This window comes from Rhincodon typus, chromosome 21 (genome assembly GCF_021869965.1).
Source record: "Rhincodon typus isolate 14 chromosome 21, sRhiTyp1.1, whole genome shotgun sequence".
Taxonomy (NCBI): domain Eukaryota; kingdom Metazoa; phylum Chordata; class Chondrichthyes; order Orectolobiformes; family Rhincodontidae; genus Rhincodon; species Rhincodon typus.
Genome location: NC_063352.1, coordinates 29,336,955 through 29,355,738, shown reverse-complemented (window position 1 = coordinate 29,355,738; position 18,784 = coordinate 29,336,955). Strand labels below are relative to the sequence as shown.

General features: G+C 39.3%; 1 protein-coding gene across 3 annotated transcripts in view; it reads right to left on the bottom strand.

Annotated features, from left to right (window-relative positions):
• The window catches only part of unkl (unk like zinc finger), a 58,408-nt gene extending 41,813 nt beyond the window's left edge, over positions 1–16,595 (bottom strand). For 2 of the 3 annotated variants that reach the window (XM_020518604.2, XM_048609294.1), the window contains exons 1-6: positions 16,462–16,595; positions 13,637–13,770; positions 9,222–9,357; positions 8,001–8,118; positions 5,263–5,347; positions 2,590–2,771 (exon numbers count right to left, since the gene is read on the bottom strand). In XM_020518604.2, the coding sequence (XP_020374193.1) occupies positions 2,590–2,771; positions 5,263–5,347; positions 8,001–8,118; positions 9,222–9,357; positions 13,637–13,676 (561 nt within the window). In that variant the 5' untranslated portion in view covers positions 13,677–13,770; positions 16,462–16,595. Of the gene's footprint in view, positions 1–2,589; positions 2,772–5,262; positions 5,348–8,000; positions 8,119–9,221; positions 9,358–13,636; positions 13,771–16,461 lie in introns of those variants that run through there. The other variant, XM_048609295.1, reaches the window with a different exon arrangement.
• Between the last annotated feature and the right edge of the window lie 2,189 nt (positions 16,596–18,784).

Here is an 18,784-nt window from a genome sequence, read left to right as displayed (position 1 = left end):
TCATTCATGGTTGCCAATATCCTAACTAATACCAAGTCCAGTTTACTCATCAGTTGACCTACATTCTGCTGCAAGGACATCAATATTGATAGGTGCAAAAGGAGGAATAGGGCAAATCAGGGACTAAAAAAAGGTATTTATGGTTGGAGGCAAGAAGCATGGCTGAAGTGGTAAAATGAATACGTTTCATCTGTCTATATGTATAAGGCAGACGATGCTCAAGCCATGGGCAATCACTAGAAAGGTTTAAAATTGATACGGTAATGGTACCAAGCTGTCAGCACTAAATGTTGATAGGTGCTGAATCCAGATGAGATACATCCAGAAACAGTGAAGAAAATGAGTGTGGAACCTGGTAATTATCTTTCAAATGCCTCGGGATTGGAGGTGGAGCTGGAGGACAGGAAAATTGCAAACATTACGCACTTGCTCAAAAAAGGTTGTAAAGATTGAGTCAACAATTACAGACCAGTCAGTTCAACTTCAGTAGTGGGGAAAACTTCTAAATATAATTATTCAGAACAGAATGAATAGTCAAATGGGAAAAAAATGGGCTAATTTAGGAGATTGTATGGATTTGTCATGGGGAAATCATGTCTAATGAACTTCAGGAAATTTTTTTGAAGAGTTAAGAGAGAAGGCTGATTAGCAGAAGGCCATTGCTGAGGTATACTTGGATTTCAAAAAGGCATTTGATACAGAGTCACACAACAAGCTTGTGAGGCAAGTGACAGGTCATGGAACAAAAGGGACAGCAGCAAATGGACACAAACTCTGTGAAAACAGACAGCAAAGATTGTGTAATAACAAGGTGTAGAGCTGGATGAACACAACAGGCCAAGCAGCATCAGAGGAGCAGGAAAGCAGGGTTTAGGGGCCTAGACCCTGCTTTCCTGCTCCTCTGATGCTGCTTGGCCTGTTGTATTCATCCAGCTCTACACCTTGTTATCTCAGATTCTCCAGCATTTGCAGTTCTTACTATCTCTGAAGCAAAGATTGTGTACTGCTTGACCTGGACAAAGTTTTGAAGTGGAGATCTCCACTGTTTGTTATAGGGATCCCTGCTTTTCTTAATATACAAAAATGATATTAACCTGTAGGGGACAAACTCTGTTTGCGGTTGGAAAAAAAATTAGAAAAATTGTAAACTGAGGAGGACAGTGAAGATGAAGTTCAATGCAGAGAACTGCAAGGTAGTGCAAAGAACATGAAGCAACAGTATAAAAGGTGCGCAGCAGCAGAGCGACCTGGTTGTGAACGTACATGCCTCTTTAAAACTGGCAGGATAGATAGTCAGAACTGCTAACAAAGCATATGGTATTCTTGGCTTCATTAATATGGGCTTAAAATACAAAATGAGGGAGGTTATGCTGAGCCTATATCAGACACTGGTTAGATCTCAGCTGGAATAATGTGTATACTTCACAGCACCACAATACAGGAAAAGTGTGAATGCACTGGAATGAGTGTACTAGAGGTTATCAAGAATATTTCCAGAGATGAGACATTTCAGTTATGAGGATAGATTGAAGAACATGGGATTAGTTTCCTTGGAGAAGTGAAGGCTAAGGGGAGATCTGATACAAGTTTTCAAGATCATAAAGGGTCTGGACAGAGTAGCTGGCAGAAAGCAGTTCCTGCTTGTAAAAGGATCAAGAACCAGAGGATGCAATTTTGCAGTTTTTTGCCAAAGATGTAAACATGAGGTGAGAAAAGTACTTGCACACAGGCAGTTTGGAATGAACAACTGGGAGGCAGGTTAAATTGAGGCATTCAAAAGGACATTAACTAATCAATGGGGGTCAGTTAGCTCAGTTGGCTGGATGGCTGGTTTGCAATACCACACGATGCCAACACCATGGGTTCAATTTCCACACCAGCTGAAGTTATTATGAGGGACTCTCCTTCTCAACTTCTCCCTTCACTGAGGCGTAGTGATGGTCAGGTTAAACCTTAGCACTCGTGTCTCTCTAATGACAGAGCAGCTCTCTCGTGTGGTAGGACAATGGCAATGTTACCTTCCCTTTACTGGATGATTATTTGAATAGAAACAACAGATAGTCTTTTGAGGAAAAGGCAGGCATTTGGTTCTGTGTAAAACGCTCAAAGAGCTAACAGTACACATCGGTCAAATGGTTCATTCTGCACCGTAACAATTCTGTGATTTTCCATTGCAAGGCAAAAGTATCATTGGTGCAAATAAAGGGAGACTGCTTCTTTAAAATTAAGTTTGCAAAAAAATGTGCAATTTTGTTTCAAAGGAACTAATATGAAGAAACTAACTAAACATTCATGCCCAGGTCAAGAAATAAGTGGCAGCATGCTCGTGACCCTCAGCCCATCCATTAATTACAAAGGTGCTTTAAGCGTGATTAGATGCATAACGGCAATGATCACATTTCAGTTATTTTGAGGTTGTACTTCAAGTTTTCATAACATTAAAACACTGAGAACAAAACAGGATAAAATGTTATATGAATGAAGAGCTTCAAGTTCTGTCTAAAATAGTCATGATTCATGTTGTACATAGTTGAGGAGTTTGATGGCACTGAGATCATAACACATAATAGAGTGAAGAGGTTTACTTACATTTCCTATTTGTCCATTATTGCTGCCTGAGTTAATACTCGAGCCCCAGTCACTTGCAGATCCAATACTTTCTGTAGAATAAAGCCTAGCACTTTGCTTGGACTGAGCACCTGCTGCAGCTCCTGCCTGCATCATGGAGGCTACCTGATTCATAATTTGGACTTCCTCAGTAGAAGGGATTCCTACAAAATAGAAAACTTGAACTCACAATAGAAAATTCATGCTATACTTAGGAGCTCTAGTTAATTAGAAAACGAATAATAACCAGTTAGTTAAGAGTTATTAATTTGGATTAAGTGGCACAAATATAAAGTTGGGTGTCAAAATGGCAGGCTGCACATGTGCAAACGAGCCTTATGATGCAGGTAACTGGCTGTAGCCATCCCTACATCAGAATGACTTTGGATGCATGGTCACGTTATTACATTTCATGAGCAATAACGTGACACCAGCAGCGTGTGCGCATTTATGCGGCTGAAAGTTTTCCGGACTCACCCTGCTTCACCGAATACCTGAGCGCTGAATCAGCAGAAGACTATCCTTCCAGTGGGAAGGCAGCAGGGATCTATTGCTTGCCAGTGATGTAGCATAGCCAAGTGAAGTTTCTGCGCCTGCATGCTCTTTGCACTAATTAGAAGTAGTGCGTCTACAAAACACAGCGGTAGTAATTTCAAGGATCTAGAAACAACCTAAAACTCATAAATGATGGGTAATTGAAGGACTCCACTTTATAAACCTCAACTATATGTTCATCACTACAAATCAGTTGCAGAAAATTGTTGAGTGCTTTGCCATAGGGACAAGTTGAGGCAATGGCAACTGTACTTTAAAGGACATTGAACAAATATTCTTATATAAAGCTTAAATTTCTCTATGACTTTTTACATAACAAAATGCCTCAACCCACTTCATAGGCACATTGTAAAACAAATTGACACTGGGCCATTCAACGAGACCAAAACTAATTCAGATAAACAAACGCTTCATCCATGAATTTAAGGAATGCAACGAGCAAAGCTGAGAGTCAGTGACATGTAGGGAAGATATTCCAAAGTTTAAGAGCTAGGGAATTGAAGGTCTAACACCACAAGAGGAATCATCAAAATCAAGAATCCTCAATAAGCTAGAATTAGAGTGCAGATGTCTTGGAGGGGTTTATACCTGGAGGCGATTGCTGAGATGCAAAGGCCATGGATGGATCTGAAAACAAGCGCAGGATTTTGAAAATCAGGATATTGAAATCAACATCAGTCAGCAGCTACAAAAGGGGACTTAGTGCAAGTCAAGACACAGGCTAATTTTTGGACAATCTTACATTTACCAAAGTTTGAATGTGGGAAGCTGGCTAGAAATGTGTTGGAGCTGTTAAACTTAGAGGTCACAAAGGCATGGATGCAAGTTTCAACAGTAGATGTGCTCAGGCAGAAGCAAAATCAGGCAATGCTAGGTGGTGGAAATAGGCAGCCTGAATGAGGACAAGAATGTGTGGTTGGAAATGCATCCAGAGGTCATATTTGACACCAAGGTTGTGAACAGACAAGTGCAGTCTTAGACAGTTGCTAGGGAGTGAAATGGAGTAAGTGGTAAGAGAACAGTTTGTATTAGGGACTGAAGACAATGACTTCAGTCTTCCCAATGCTTAAAAAAAAGGAAATATCTGCTGATCCAATACTAGATTTCACCAAGCAGTTAATTTAGCAAAAGTGAAGAGACAGAGAATGGGTGGAGAGGTAGAGCCACAGTAAAGCTAGGTATCAACCTATTGAATTCCTCCTGAAAATCAAAGAACACTTTTATGGGGACTCTTGTGGCATAGTGGTAGTGTCCTAATTGTTGAGCAGAGACACCTGCGTTCAAGTCCCACCTGTTCTAGAAGTGCCATAATATGTCTGAACAAATTGAAATATATCTTGGTCCTTTCATTTATCTTCAGAAAGCTCAAATTTGTGAAGTACAGCTTTTAGCTAATCATGCAAGATGCCTTGTTTTAACCCTGCAATTCTAAATGCGGTAGAATTTAATTTCAAATTATTACTTAAAGAACTGATGCTGGACATGTGAAATTCAAAATGCACCTACAATCATCTTACTTATTCTTCTTCGAAAGAAAAGTGTCATGTTGGTTCCCTTCAACCACCAGTCCTTGACAAATTTGTCTAAGGAAAATTAATAGATGGTCATCAGTACTTCAGCAATACCTTGTTTAAAAAATATACTTTGAACGTGGGACGGTTCAGTTTGCAAGATCTTAAATTAAGCACCTCAAATGAGTATGGCTTTTAAACCCATGAAATATTGCATTTTATGACTTTCTTCTCTTGAAGATCAGACAATACTAAGTGGTGGAAACAGGCAGTTTGAATAATGAGGAGGATATGTGGTTGGAAATGTATCCTGAGGTCATATGTGACACCAAGGTTGTGAACAGACAAGTTTCTTATGGAAAAGAATAAAGATGGAATGAAGTCCAAACAAATTTGAAAGGGAGGGAAAATAGTAGACAAACATCATTTGGCAGAAAACAATAAAAATGCCTCCTCTGCATTCTCTACATTCCTGATCAAAAATAGTTCTGAATCAACATGAACTCTGCAGCCACTAACAACTACAAACCCACGGCAGAACAAAAACCTCAAATTGGAACAATGTGCGAAACGATGAAGGGCAACATACGTTCAACGTGTGCAAATGCACAGAAAGGCCCTCGAGGGCAGTATCCTGTCTGCCGCATATCATTGCATTTTGTAGACTTGTAGATCTAGAAAGGAAGAAAAAGATTTATGACAAGAAAAATCCTGTATCTCATCTACATGCTTAATTTATCATTTAAACTGTGTTGAACAATTTCAACCCTCTGGTATGGCCTTGAATCTTCCAAACTGACCTCAAAATTTCTAACACTTCATAGAAACAGAAAATAGGAGTAGCTCTTCAAGCCTCCTCTGCCATTCAGTTCTTTGAGCTTACGCTACCATTCATTATGATAATAGCTGATCTTACAACTCATAGCCTGTTCACACTTTTCACCCTATTTCCTTTAACGTTTAACCTCAAGTGCTAAATTCAACTCCGTCTTGAAATCATAAAATGTTTTGGCCTTGGTTGCTTTGTGGTAGCAAATTCCTTAGCATCACTGCTCACTACATGAAGGAATTCCTCCTCATTTCAGTCCTAAATGGTTTACCCCATATTCCTAGACTCTGCCCCCAACCCCCCAATTCTGTTTCAAATCAAAAACGTTCAACCTTGCATTTAGATATGTTCATGACTTCACTCCCTCCTTGTTGCTTTAATGTTTTGCAACCCTAAAATACCCCCATCACTCTCCAGCCTCTGTGTATCACTATTACACTTCAATCAACTTTTTTACTTTTGTGCACGTGTGAAAATGAGCGATATACACAGGCAGAGATAGTAGGAACTGCCGATGCTGGAGAATCTGAGATAACAAGGTGTAGAGCTGGATGAACACAGCAGGCCAAGCAGCATCAAAGAAGCAGGAAAGCTGACGTTTCGGGTCTCTGGTCTCTTCCTGCTCCTCTGATGTACACAGGTAACTGTGTATAAATGTACCTAATCTGATATTTAGTATATTAGCTCCTCTTCCACATCATAGGCAGAATGAAGAGGGTTCAGTACATTTTTTGAAAACAAATTTCCAATTCAAGGAGGTCTCATAACATATACAGAGTCAGGAAATGCTTTGACTAATAACTGGTATTGGTAGCCAAGTCACAGGATACAAGTTTGACCAATGTGGAAACAGCAGAATGCGAAATGATCTTTCCCAACTATAACTAATTTCTATGTTCATTTTTTAAAAAAACGATAGGTTAAAAGTTGACCAAAAAATACCAAGAGTCCTTCATTACTCCAAAGGTTCTTGCTGTCCTTCAGTTTTATGTCTCAATTACATTTCTGGATGTGCACATAACAGTTATATTTCTGTCACGTCCATTTTAGCACCCAGAGTTAAACATCTTACACCCTTATAACGGTATAAATTCAAAGAAGCAGCAAAATCCATGAAGCATTACTGTACATGATCCAACTTTGGGCCAGAGTGCAGGATCAGAAGAATTGACAATACTACTGATTCTTATTCCTGAAACAATTTCTCTCACAACTTGAATCACAGGAGCAAGTTCACACCTACAATCCTCGCGTAGTGACTAAGCAATCTGTGTCCATTTTTAAGATGTCCAGAGCAGGGTGCACACATTTCGAAAGTATACAGTGTGCAGGAAATCTCCAAGTCTTGGCTTGCACTGTACAGAATTTATTTGGCAGACAAAATAAATTAAGGTGACAAGCATAAACACTAGCATTGGACCTTGCTCACATTAGTCCAAGAACTATTGGACTCAATAATCAGATGAAATGTAGTTAATTGGTCAACTCAAAGACAACTAGTATATTACTTTGCAATTCCTATTGGATCTGATGAAAAGAAAAGAGATTGCACATTTATTTTGCTCTTTTCAGATTTTCTGGAGATCCCAGTGCGGATAACAAATTACTTCTGAAATGCAGTCACCATTTTTTTTTATATGGGGGAAAAAAAGGGACAGCCAATTTGAAATCAGCAAGATTCCACAAACAACAGTGAAATGATGAACAATGATCTTTTGTTTTGATGACTGTGACAGAAGATGATGAGCCAAAGCAGAAAATCCATCTGTTCAGAGACTATGCAGTTGCATGTTTTGCATTGTCTTTTGTTTTTTTTTTTTTTTTGGGGGTGTGGGGTGGAGGTGAGGGAAGGAGGAATAACTTGTTCTATTCTAGAATGCCTGGCAGCAAAGGTTAGCACTGGGGCTAATTTACGCACAATTTTATAAGGTTTTATTGGCTGAAATATGCATTACAAAACATGCATCTCCTAAGCCAACTGCAGCTTCAGTCTGTTCCTGTTTATAATTTTTCTTATGGCAACAAATTAATTCCCAGTTAATGCTTACTACCTGTATGCAATTAACAGAACAAGTGTCTCATCTGAAAGAGGGCTTCTGTGGCAATGCAGGACTCCTATGAAGTTAAATGGGAAAGTAGTTCTACCTGCAGGCTGGTTAGTTCAGTTGGATAGCTGGCACTAGCATGTGTTTAAGAATAAAACCAACTGCGCAGGCTTGATTCCTGGCCTGGCTTAAGACATGAGACCAGACTCCTCACTAAGCCCAAGAGATGGAAGGCAATGGCAAACCATCACTGACAAAGAAAAAACTGCCAAGGAAACAGATCAGGATGAAGCATCAGCAGACTGTAAGCCAAAGATGAGTGAATAAATACAGAAGAATGGTATTACCATGACCAGAAAACTGTACCCAAGTTATCTCACGTCCATATCATAATTCATCACCTTAAATCAGAATGCTGTACGTCTAATCAAAATACACATTTCACAGACTTGCCTCTGGGTGAAACTGCTGCTCAGTGCGGGAGTGACAGTACTGGCAGTTATCTCCACTCTCACATTTTGTTGGCTCTCCCCATTCATCTCCATGTTTGACATTAGGACATGGAGTAGACCTACAAATGAAACCAAGGAAGAAATTATTCTGTAGTGTAGAGTAATTCAATCCATCCTGAAGAGGGATTGTAGACATTGCCATTTATGCACATGCACAACTTTCAGTGTATTAATATATTCCTCACTATTCAATGAGGCATTGTAAATAAATCCAATACCTTACGCAGAAATACATTTATCAAAGGAGGAACTCGTTAACACACCAATATCTATCACACTCTCTATTAGTTTAATGTCGCCACTCATTAGTGACTGTAGTGTGCTGGAAATTAACCCCACGATTCCTGAAGGTGTTATAAACGTGAAAGGATTTAATGAAACCATCTAAAGTCCTCATTTTACCTGACTGATGAGCCCAGGTTAAAACATTCATCAGGCTTCTGTACTCAAGAAAGAAAAGCTATTTATTGCAAACAGAACATCTTTAAATAATGGCAGAAAAGAAACTAATTACTAACTTATAACTTTCTAGAATGGTGAAGTGCACTATGAGACTGGTTTCCCATTCAGCAGAGCGTAAAAACCACTACTTTAACACATCAAATTGACAAAACTTTCTTCTTATGTTTATGCCCAGGAAATGATTTTGAAAGTTGCAGAGAATGCCTCTGAACAGTCAGTGAATATGATAATTTAATTAAAATGGAAACTTTCAGGATAGGCAGTAAAGACATTCCTGATCAACAGTCTTATTCTTATCAAGCTCCCTGCCTGGTTGCACAGAACATACAGTTGTGCTTTACTTTCATATAAAGTAAAACTTCAAAATCTAAAAACGCACTAGGTATTACAAATGGACATACTGACATATCTTGGCAGGTAGTGGTAAGGGGTTAAAAACCAAAAGAACTGCAGATGCTGTAAATCAGGAACAAAAACAAAGTTGCGAGAAAAGTTCAGCAGGTCTGGCAGCATTGGTGAGGAAAACAAAATCAGAGTTAACGTTTCAGGTCCGGGTTCTGAGGAAGGGTCACCGGACCCAAAACTTTAACTGATTTTTTTCTTCACAGATGCTGCCAGTGGTAAGGGGTTAACGGTCAGGCCCAAGTTAACGATACAAGCAAACAAACATTCTGCCTGCAAGAATAAAATGATTCTTTACCTGTATTTAAATTTTCTAGGGTTCCTTCTTCTGTCCCGGCTGTTATGATAATGAGGGCAGGCATAGCCTTGCCGACAGAGTCTAGGTGGCTTATTACACTGTTCGGTCTTATAATTTGCGAGTACAAAGTTTGTTTCTGTAAGATAAATACATTTTGTCGAGACTTAAAAGTCCAAAAAATATCTGCAGAGTTTTCTGCACTCTTGAAAATTGAGTTTTTTGGAAATATAAACTTAAAGCTACTGCATTCACTCCATACATATGCATGAACCCACTCAGTATCTCATATTTAAATATTAATGGCCCTGCATTAAAGCCTTCAGTCTCCACTTAAGTACACTCCAACTAGAGCCAAACATCAATATAAAAGTAGCATTGTGATTCTTTTCATCAGCTATTTTGACAGCTACACCTTCTGCCAAGGAAGCAGAAAACACAAAAATGTAATTCCGTAAGTGTTTACTTTAACAGAAAATGCAAGCGTCAGAAACAGTCCTGACCAATTTATAAGTTTTAAATAGCAAGAATAAAACTATGTGGTACACAGATCTCATTATATTGGGACAAGATGCCTGCGAATTTTTTAAATGGTAACTTTTTGTATCTTAAAGCTTAGTATTTTTATGACCTTCGTATATGCTTTAGAACATAGAACATAGAACATTACAGCGCAGTACAGGCCCTTCGGCCCTCGATGTTGCGCCGACCTGTGAAACCAATCTGAAGCCCATCTAACCTAAACTATTCCATTATCATCCATATGTTTATCCAATGACCATTTAAATGCCCTTAAAGTGGGCGAGTCTACTATTTTTGCAGGCAGGGCATTCCACGCCCTTACTACTCTCTGAGAAGGAAGTGCATCCGGACATTTTATTAACATCTCCACCAACAACTAGAATAGTAGAAAAATTATCAGGGGCTTACAATACATCTTCAATCTGTACAAATTGCAACACAATGAACAAATCCTTAAAGTGAAAATAACAATCCGAAATTACATATTTTATGAATTACAAAAGATAAGCAAACAAATATATTAAACGAGTAAGGTCCTTAATAGCTCCGTTAAATTAAAAATGATGAAAAGGAAAGCACAAGAGTTACTCTCCAAACCTGAATTTTTGAATTTTCATTGTGTTCAAGTTCCCTCCAGAGCCTCACCCCTCCATACCTCTAACCTCCACCAGCCCAATAAGTACGAAAAAACTTCCTCGAATTCTGGCATTTTCTATCAATCCTTAATTTTAAATTGGTCCACTATTGGTGATTGTACTTTCAATTGTCTTGGCCCTGAGTCTCATTTTTTAATTAAGTAGGTCTCGGTTTTCCTCTCTTCCTTTTATGACACTGCTTGAAACCTCCCACTTTAACTTTTATGGCTAGGTTTGGGTTTATTTCATCGTTTTCCTGGGAAGTGGCTTGGAACATATTACTACTGTACATGAAGTTACTGTAAAATCACAACCTATTGTCAAGATGTAAATGGTGAGAAAGCTAGACAGCAAGCCACAGATTTTAAAAAAAACATCACATTCAAGGTTGCATGGGCAAGGACAAATTGATCCATTCCTCAGCAAAAAGAGCTTTCCCTCTGTTTATTCATTATGTAACACACAAGTACCCAGGCAACAGTACTTCACTTTACACAGTTTGTTATATTAGGGTTCACATTCTTGTTGTGAAATTTTAAACACACTTCTTTATGCATTTATGATTTTGACACCAGGGCAGCGCAGAACACAATGTAAATCCAGGCAGCTAGAGTCCCAGAATCTCATACTGGCAACAAGAAAGTGTGCCTAAAATTCTGCTTTATTGAGAAATTAAGTGGATCTTGATGAATGAATACTATAACATAAATCAGTGCCCTACAGTGAGCTCTAACATTGATTTGTTTTCAAATTAAAGAGCAGTCCAGTTTAAGATTGCGTGGAGATACTGGTTGAACAATTTCAACTGGAAATGTGTACTTTTATACGCTATATAGCAAAGATTATACATTACTTTCCATTCGGTACATTGCAAGTAGAAAATGCTATTTACGCTACGCCATCACATAACAACCACCCTGTTTTAGGCCTACAACGTTCATAATTCCATCTCCAAGAGGGCAGCAACCTGATCCACATTCCTTCACCAATTCTAAAAACAAAGAATCTGTCCACAAACATTTATCAAAGAAAAATCTCATGAAAAGCTCACAACTCCACTGGATGAGAAGGAGGGGGGGGGGGAGCGAGAGAGAGGGAGAGAGCGAGAAAGACAGAAGAGAGCGCGAGACTGCAGATGGATGGGTGAGGGCAGAGATAGAGAGAGAGAGAGAGAGATCGGGGGGAGCCAGAGAGTGTATGGGGGTCAGAATAGGAGGGGGGGGGGGCAGGTGAAATTGCAAGAGAGTGCAAGTGTAAAAGACGGAGCCTGAGGACAGAAGTAGCAGCAACGCTCAGGTTCTCTCCTTGGTGCCGAGATCAGCACATTCACTGTGGGCTTGAGCCAAACATGGTATTGTCCTGCTGGAAAAGCTCAGCGGGTCTGGCAACATCTGTGGAGAGAAATCAAAATTAACATTTCTGGTCCAGTAACCCTTCCTCAGACCCTTTTACCAGACCTGCCGAGCTTTTCCAGCAATTTGAGTTTTGTTTCCAATTTCCTGCATTCACAGTTCTTTCAGTTTCTATGGGATCTTCCCAGGCTGCAGGGTTTATATTCATCTATTCCTCTATTCATTAATGTATGTTAATAATGGAGGCATCTCTACTGGACTCACCTATCCAGCAGATGGCAGTGTTTACTGGTTGCACTGTTTACTGACAGACGGCACTAATTAAAAACAAAAATACAGCCACAAAAGTACTACGACTCTTAATCAATCTCAGCAAGCTTTGAAAGGAGTGAGACCACAATATATCATCCATAAATGATTTTCAATTATGACGTGAACTCCCAAATTAACTCATACCAAAGCAAAGTACTGCAGATGCTGCAAACCTGAAACAAAATCAGACAATGCTACAAACACTCAGCATTTGACGGCATCTGGAGGAAAAAAAACACAAATTACATAATCTGTTTATTTTAAATATATTTTCTTTGCCTCACCAACTATTCCTCCTCCACCTCCTCAAAGTGACCACATTTTACTGCATTATTCCACTAGCTCCCTTGGCTATCTCCCATACGTGGACACTGTTCACTTGTACGCTTCAATAGTTGACTGTAGCACTCTTCAACAGCAGGAATATCACAGCACAGCCTCATTCTTTCATAATTCAATATCTAAACATGCTTGTTCTTCCACTAAAAGGTAACGTGGAGGTAGAACTGGCCTGAGCTCCACAACTCACATTGTCCCAGCAGCGATGAAGACAACCCTGCAAACAACTGAAATCAAAAAATGGCTCGTGTATTAGAAGCATCTTTACCTCTAGACCAGAATGTCCTACCTGCTCCAGAGATTTATTAACGGTCTCAACTACATTTTGTTCAGCTTTGAGACATTAGAATAGCTCCAACCATTCAACACATCCTGTGTGGATACCTACCTTATAGGTTCTAAGAAGATCAAAAAAGTGACAATCCCCAATTTTGTATTAATTAATGCCAGAGTTATCAGTCAATGGGGAATTAATTCTTGTCATCATTTTAAGATCAACAATTATTCTTCATTAAAGTTAATTGTCTTCCAGTACAGCTCCAAGTGAACTTTTTTTAAAAAAATCTGTTACAATCAATCAGTGATTTGTCTAACAATTGAAGCATGTTGCAAGGCATTTTGATATTTGTCCATTTCAGTTATGCTCCAAGACATTTTTAATATATCTTTTATTCTTACTTGTTCAATAGATGCTATCATTAGTGGTGTGGACCAGCACACTGATTTCATGACCAGGTGGGAACATGGAAATTGGAGGACATCAGGACAAAGGGAGAAGAATTTTGACTGAAAAACGGGACTCGAGTTTTTTTTGAAAAATAATGATATTTTGACCTGAATAGGGAAACACATACACATACAGCACTGAGGTAGTGGCTCACCACATGACTTTCTTCATCCATATTCGTGAATCAGTTGTGTATTTGTGGCAATCTGACAGCTTCACAGTCAGTCAGTCTTAGTGATTTTTGTATACATAAATGTAATTCAAACTCTCAAACCGTAATAGGATTTTAACTCAAACTCTGGGTTACTTATGCATAAGCAAATTGTACACTTGGGTTTAAAAGAGGTTTTAATGTGATTGAAAGCTACACAAATATAAGATATATGGTGCTATTGTACAAAGAGCTGAGAAGATGATTACATGATGCTATTGAATTAACACGGAAAACAAAATTGTACCTACAGATTAAAACAAGCTTGAAATGACATTTCATAAATGCTGCCAAGTTAAGTGGGTCATCACATTTCTTACCCTGCCATCTTGCATCTTCAGACAGCGTTTTCTCTATCATGGCTTGACTAGCCAGCACACCTGGTTGTAGATCAGGAAGGCCCTCTCCTGCCCCAAGTTGACCATTTTGCAATGCTTCCTGTGCCTGGAGTTCCCTATAAAAAAACAGTACTTTAAATTATTGGGTATTGGATTTTAAGATGGTATGCTCAAATGGATACAGGACTGAACTCATCTGGGACATACCTGGTCTATGTGGAAATTCTTAAAGAGCAGGCAGGGTGGGGGTGGGATGGGATGGAAGTACTAACATTATGAACTTGGATGAAGACAAATTACAGAACAAACATCCAGACTGGATGCCTCTGGGTTTTTTTTTCTGGGAGGTGCGCACGTGCATCTGCGTGAGTTTGTGTGCGCGTGCGTCTGTGAGTGAGTTGGTGTGTATTTGCGCGCATGGTGGGGGTTGAATGCTACAAGAGCAACAGGAATATCGGTTCTTCCGTATGGATTTACAAGTACCAAGGGGGAAATTAAAGAAAGAATCAGGAAAAAAGTCAATTATAGATCCTTCGATTGGACAATTAAACCAACATCATTGTAGGGGATTCTCAGATGTACAAAAATTAGCATGACTTTGAGATGTGTCTGATAAACAAGCTTGAATATACAAATATTTCCATCTAATGATCATTACTGCACAACTTGTAGCCGGTCACTGCAATCACAAACACATTAATAACGACAACAACACATATTCAGGTACACAATATAAAAAAAACTGCATATGAAAACTACAATCCATATTTTAGCAATAATTTTTAACACTATAAAGCTGCAATCAACCAACATATTTTGCAGTGAGAGAGCTGGTCGTCCTTGGGGCATAGTTTTAAAATTAAGAGTTGCTGTTTTAGGGCCTTAGAGGATTGAAAGACTGAAACTCAGCTCCACAAGGGTCGGAGGTGCAGTCATTAAACATTTTTCAGACACAGGTGGATATACTGTCGTTAGACAAGGGAATCAAAGATTATTGGGGGGTTTGATAGGAATGCAGAATTTAAAATACAAGATCAGTCATGATCTTATTGAATAGCAGAGGAGGTTCAAGGAGCAAAAGGTCATACAGCACGGCAACAGACCCTTCACTCCAACTCGTCTGCACTGACCACACATCCCAACCTGACCTTGTCCCATTTGCCAGCATGTGGCCCGTATCCCTCTAAACCCTTCCTATTCATATACCCATCCAGATGCCTTTTAAATGTTGTAATTGTACCTGCCTCCAGCACTTTCTCTTGCACCTCGTTCCATACATATGCTACCATCTGTGTGAAAAATTACCCCTCAGGTCCTTTTTAAATCTTTCCCTTCTCACCTTAAACCTATGCCCTCTAGTTTTGGACACCCACCCTAGGAAAAAGACCTTGACTGTTCACCCTATCTATGGCCTTCATGTTTTTATAAATGTCCTATAGGAAGGATCTTGTGAAACTAGAAAGGGCTCATAAAAGATTTATGAAGATGCTGCCAGCGTTGGGGAATCTGAGCTATAGGGAGAGGCTTCATACACTGGGGCTATTTTCACTGGAGCATTGGAGGCTAAGGGGTGAACTTATAGAGGTGCCAAAAATCTTCTTCATCACCCTGTCTACCTGTGACTCCACTTTCAAGGAGGCACCTGCAGCCCTCAGTCTCTTTGTTTGGCAACATTCCCTAGGGCCCTACCATTAATTGCATAAGTAATGCTCTGATTTGCCCTACCAAAATGCAACACCTCACGTTTATCTAAATTAAGCTCCACCTGCCACTCCCTGGTTCTTGATCCATCTGATCAAGGTCCCGTTGTACTCTGAGGTAACCTTCTTTACTGTCCACTACACCACACATTTTTGTGTCATCTGCAAACTTACTAACCATACCTCCTATATTCCAATCCAAATCATTTATATAAAATGACAAAAAGCAGTGGATCCAGCACCGATTCTTGTGGCATGTCACTGGTCACACACCACAAGTCCGAAAAACAACCCTCTACCATCACCCTCTGTCGACTACTTTCAAGCCAATTCTGTATCCAATCAGCTCGCTCCCCCTGGATTTCATGTGGCCTAACCTTATTATTCAGTCTACCATGTGGCACCTTGTCAAATGCTTTACTGAAATGGTTTACTCCTGTTCCTGTTTCATATGTTAATGTGGGATGCAGCCCACCGCTGAATTCATAGGCATTAGAATGCAAAGAATTCGCTGGAGAAAAACAAGAAATCTGCAATGGCATTCATGAGAGTGGTGTAGTTTTAATGTCACTGGATGAATAACCCAGAGGCCCATGCAAATGCTCCAAGGACATGTACTCAAATCCCACTGTAACAGCTGTTATAACATAATTTTAAAAATCTAAAACTTAAAGCTAGTCTCAACAATGGTGATCATGACAACTATAATTAGTTGTAATAAAAAAACCCGATTCTTTAATTTCCTTTCGGCTAAGTACCCTGCCAGCCTTATCTGGCTTAGCCTACATGCAATTCGGATCCAGAGCTGATTTTTGAAACTGTTCTCTGAAATGACCTGACATGCCACTCAGTTCAAGGTAATTAGGGATGAATAACAAATGTTGGCCTTGCCAATGACACTAACATTCCATTACAGAACAGGTGGTTTAAAGAAAAGAGCTGAGAGCACGATACGGCTAAAATCTGAATGAATTTTATTTGCAAAATGTGTGGCCATAGAGGAGTGGAACCTGCTAGAGACAATTCAGACAATATATTACAAGCAGCACAAGTATAAGAGCTAACAAGTAGCCTGAATATTATTATAATTGCATAAACTAAGAGTACCTTATATCATATACTGGAGGGCGTAGATCATGTGGACCATGAGCAAATGCACAGTGAAGTCCATTTTTCACACAGTGCCCACGAGCATCGGTTTCATGGATGCATGTACCAGTCTTATAATAGCGTAGATGATATTTTCTTTCTGTGTCTCCAGTTGTTCGATGGAGATATGGACAACTATAAAAGAAATAGTTTGTTTACATTATCTGCAGTTCTTCCACACTCGTTCTTTACAAATTTTAAACACTGCATAGGTATTATGACAAACATATCTCGAGATAAATTGGATTCTTTTTTCTCTGACAAATCATAATGACAGAGACCCCAGTTTCCAACATTATTTATTAGGAAAGACAGTTTCATGTTCATGTACGACTGTATCAGAAATTCATGATCTCAGGTTGCTTAGATGTTTGAAGTTTAAGAACAGCATAAAACATTTAAAAACGGATGAACATTCCACTGAGACCACAGATCAAGTACGATAGGGCTGGGACAGGGAATTCTATTTGGCCTTTTGTACAACTGCATCAAAGAAGAAAAAGTAAATTAACTTCATATGAAAAAGAATAACGGAATTGGTGCCTGTTAATGAATGGAGAAGTTGCACTATTGGCTACTACTCAGCAAGTTAGCATTCTCTCATACCTGCTCATCCAAACTTTGATCCTATTTATGGAAGATTGGTCTTCCAAGTGGAAGGTTTTGCTTTATTGTGGCTAATTGCCAATGACTGAGTGGCTTGGCTGGCCATTTCAGAAGGCAGTTAACAATCAATAAAGGTCACGTGACCCTTAATTTTATCAGTACATAGTTGACAACAGCATCACACACATCAAGTAGCTTCCCTCTTTATGACATGGGCATTAGGTTTGAAGTGGATGAAACTGGATTGAATTACTGTTGAAAATGTACATTCGAAGGCCTGAACTCTTTGGGTATAAATCAACATGATTTACAGGCTGCAGATTTGCTCGCTGAGCCAGCGTGTTTGATTGCAGATGTTTCGTCGCCTTGCTAGGTAACATCATCAGTGCACCTCCAGTGAAGCATTGGTGTTCCGTCCCAGTTGTTATTTATCTGCCTCTGTTTGCTGCGGTGGTTGATATTACTTCCGGTTCTGTTCTTCAATGGTTTGTATGTCGGGTCCAGCTCGGAACTCAGTCAACAAACACATTGAACTGGACCCGACACACAAACCACTGAAGAACAGAACCGGAAGTGATACCAAACACCCCAGCAAACCGAGGCATATAAATAACAAGTGGGACAGAACACCAACACTGAACTGGAAGCGCAAATGACAATGTTACCTAGTAGGGTGACGAAACATCTGCAATCAAACACCTGCTCGGCGAGCAAGTCTGCAACCTCATCCACAACATTCTACAAATCTTCTCAAAAACTTTAATGATTTACAGACATCCAATGATTATGTTATTTTTGAAGTTGCCTTTGAAACATTTAATTAATATATATTAGGTAAGGTAGTAGGTTTTTTTTTAAAAAAGTCATCCACAAGATGAGTGTGTCGCTGGCTAGGCCAGCACTCAGTGGCCATTCCAAATTGACAAGAGAGTCAACCACATTGCTGAGGGTCTGGAGTCACATGTAGGCCAGACCAAGTGAGGATGGCAGAACTCCTTCACTGAAGGACATGAGTGAGCCAGATGGATTTTTCAGACAAACAATGGTTTCATGGTTGTCGTATATTCTTAATTCCAGATATTTTTTAGTGAATTAAAATTCCACCATCTGCTGCGATGGGATTCAAACCCAGGTCCCGAGAACATTAGCCAAGTTTCAGGATTAATAGTCTAACGATCATACTGCTAAGCTACTGCCTCCCATAATACAACATGTCCTTCTGGTCACTTCAATAAGTCTTTCCTTGATACGAATTAGTATTTATGGAAAGAAGATCTGGCCAAAAATATCCCTTGATTCTGTGATTAAGGTAAGACATACTATGTTTCTGATGAGCTCCAAAACATTTTCCACCTTCTTCCTCAAAAGCTTCACACACTAACTGTGGTCAAAATACTACCAAACACATTCTTCCAAGTTTTCCCTTCTCAGTGCTGAAATATGCAACTCCCAAAAGCAGCTGAAGGATGAAAAGTTAGAAATCAAAACCTGGCTCAGTGGCATACAATAATACATTAGCATTTTGATAATCTGTATTGCTATTTTGATAGGTGCAAATTATAAAGATAATTATTCCAGGAAATACTGAATGCATATTCAACGTGAATGAAGAGCTAAACAAAGAATTACAAGCAAATATTCACAATATAGATATTGCCACAATTTTCCGGACATT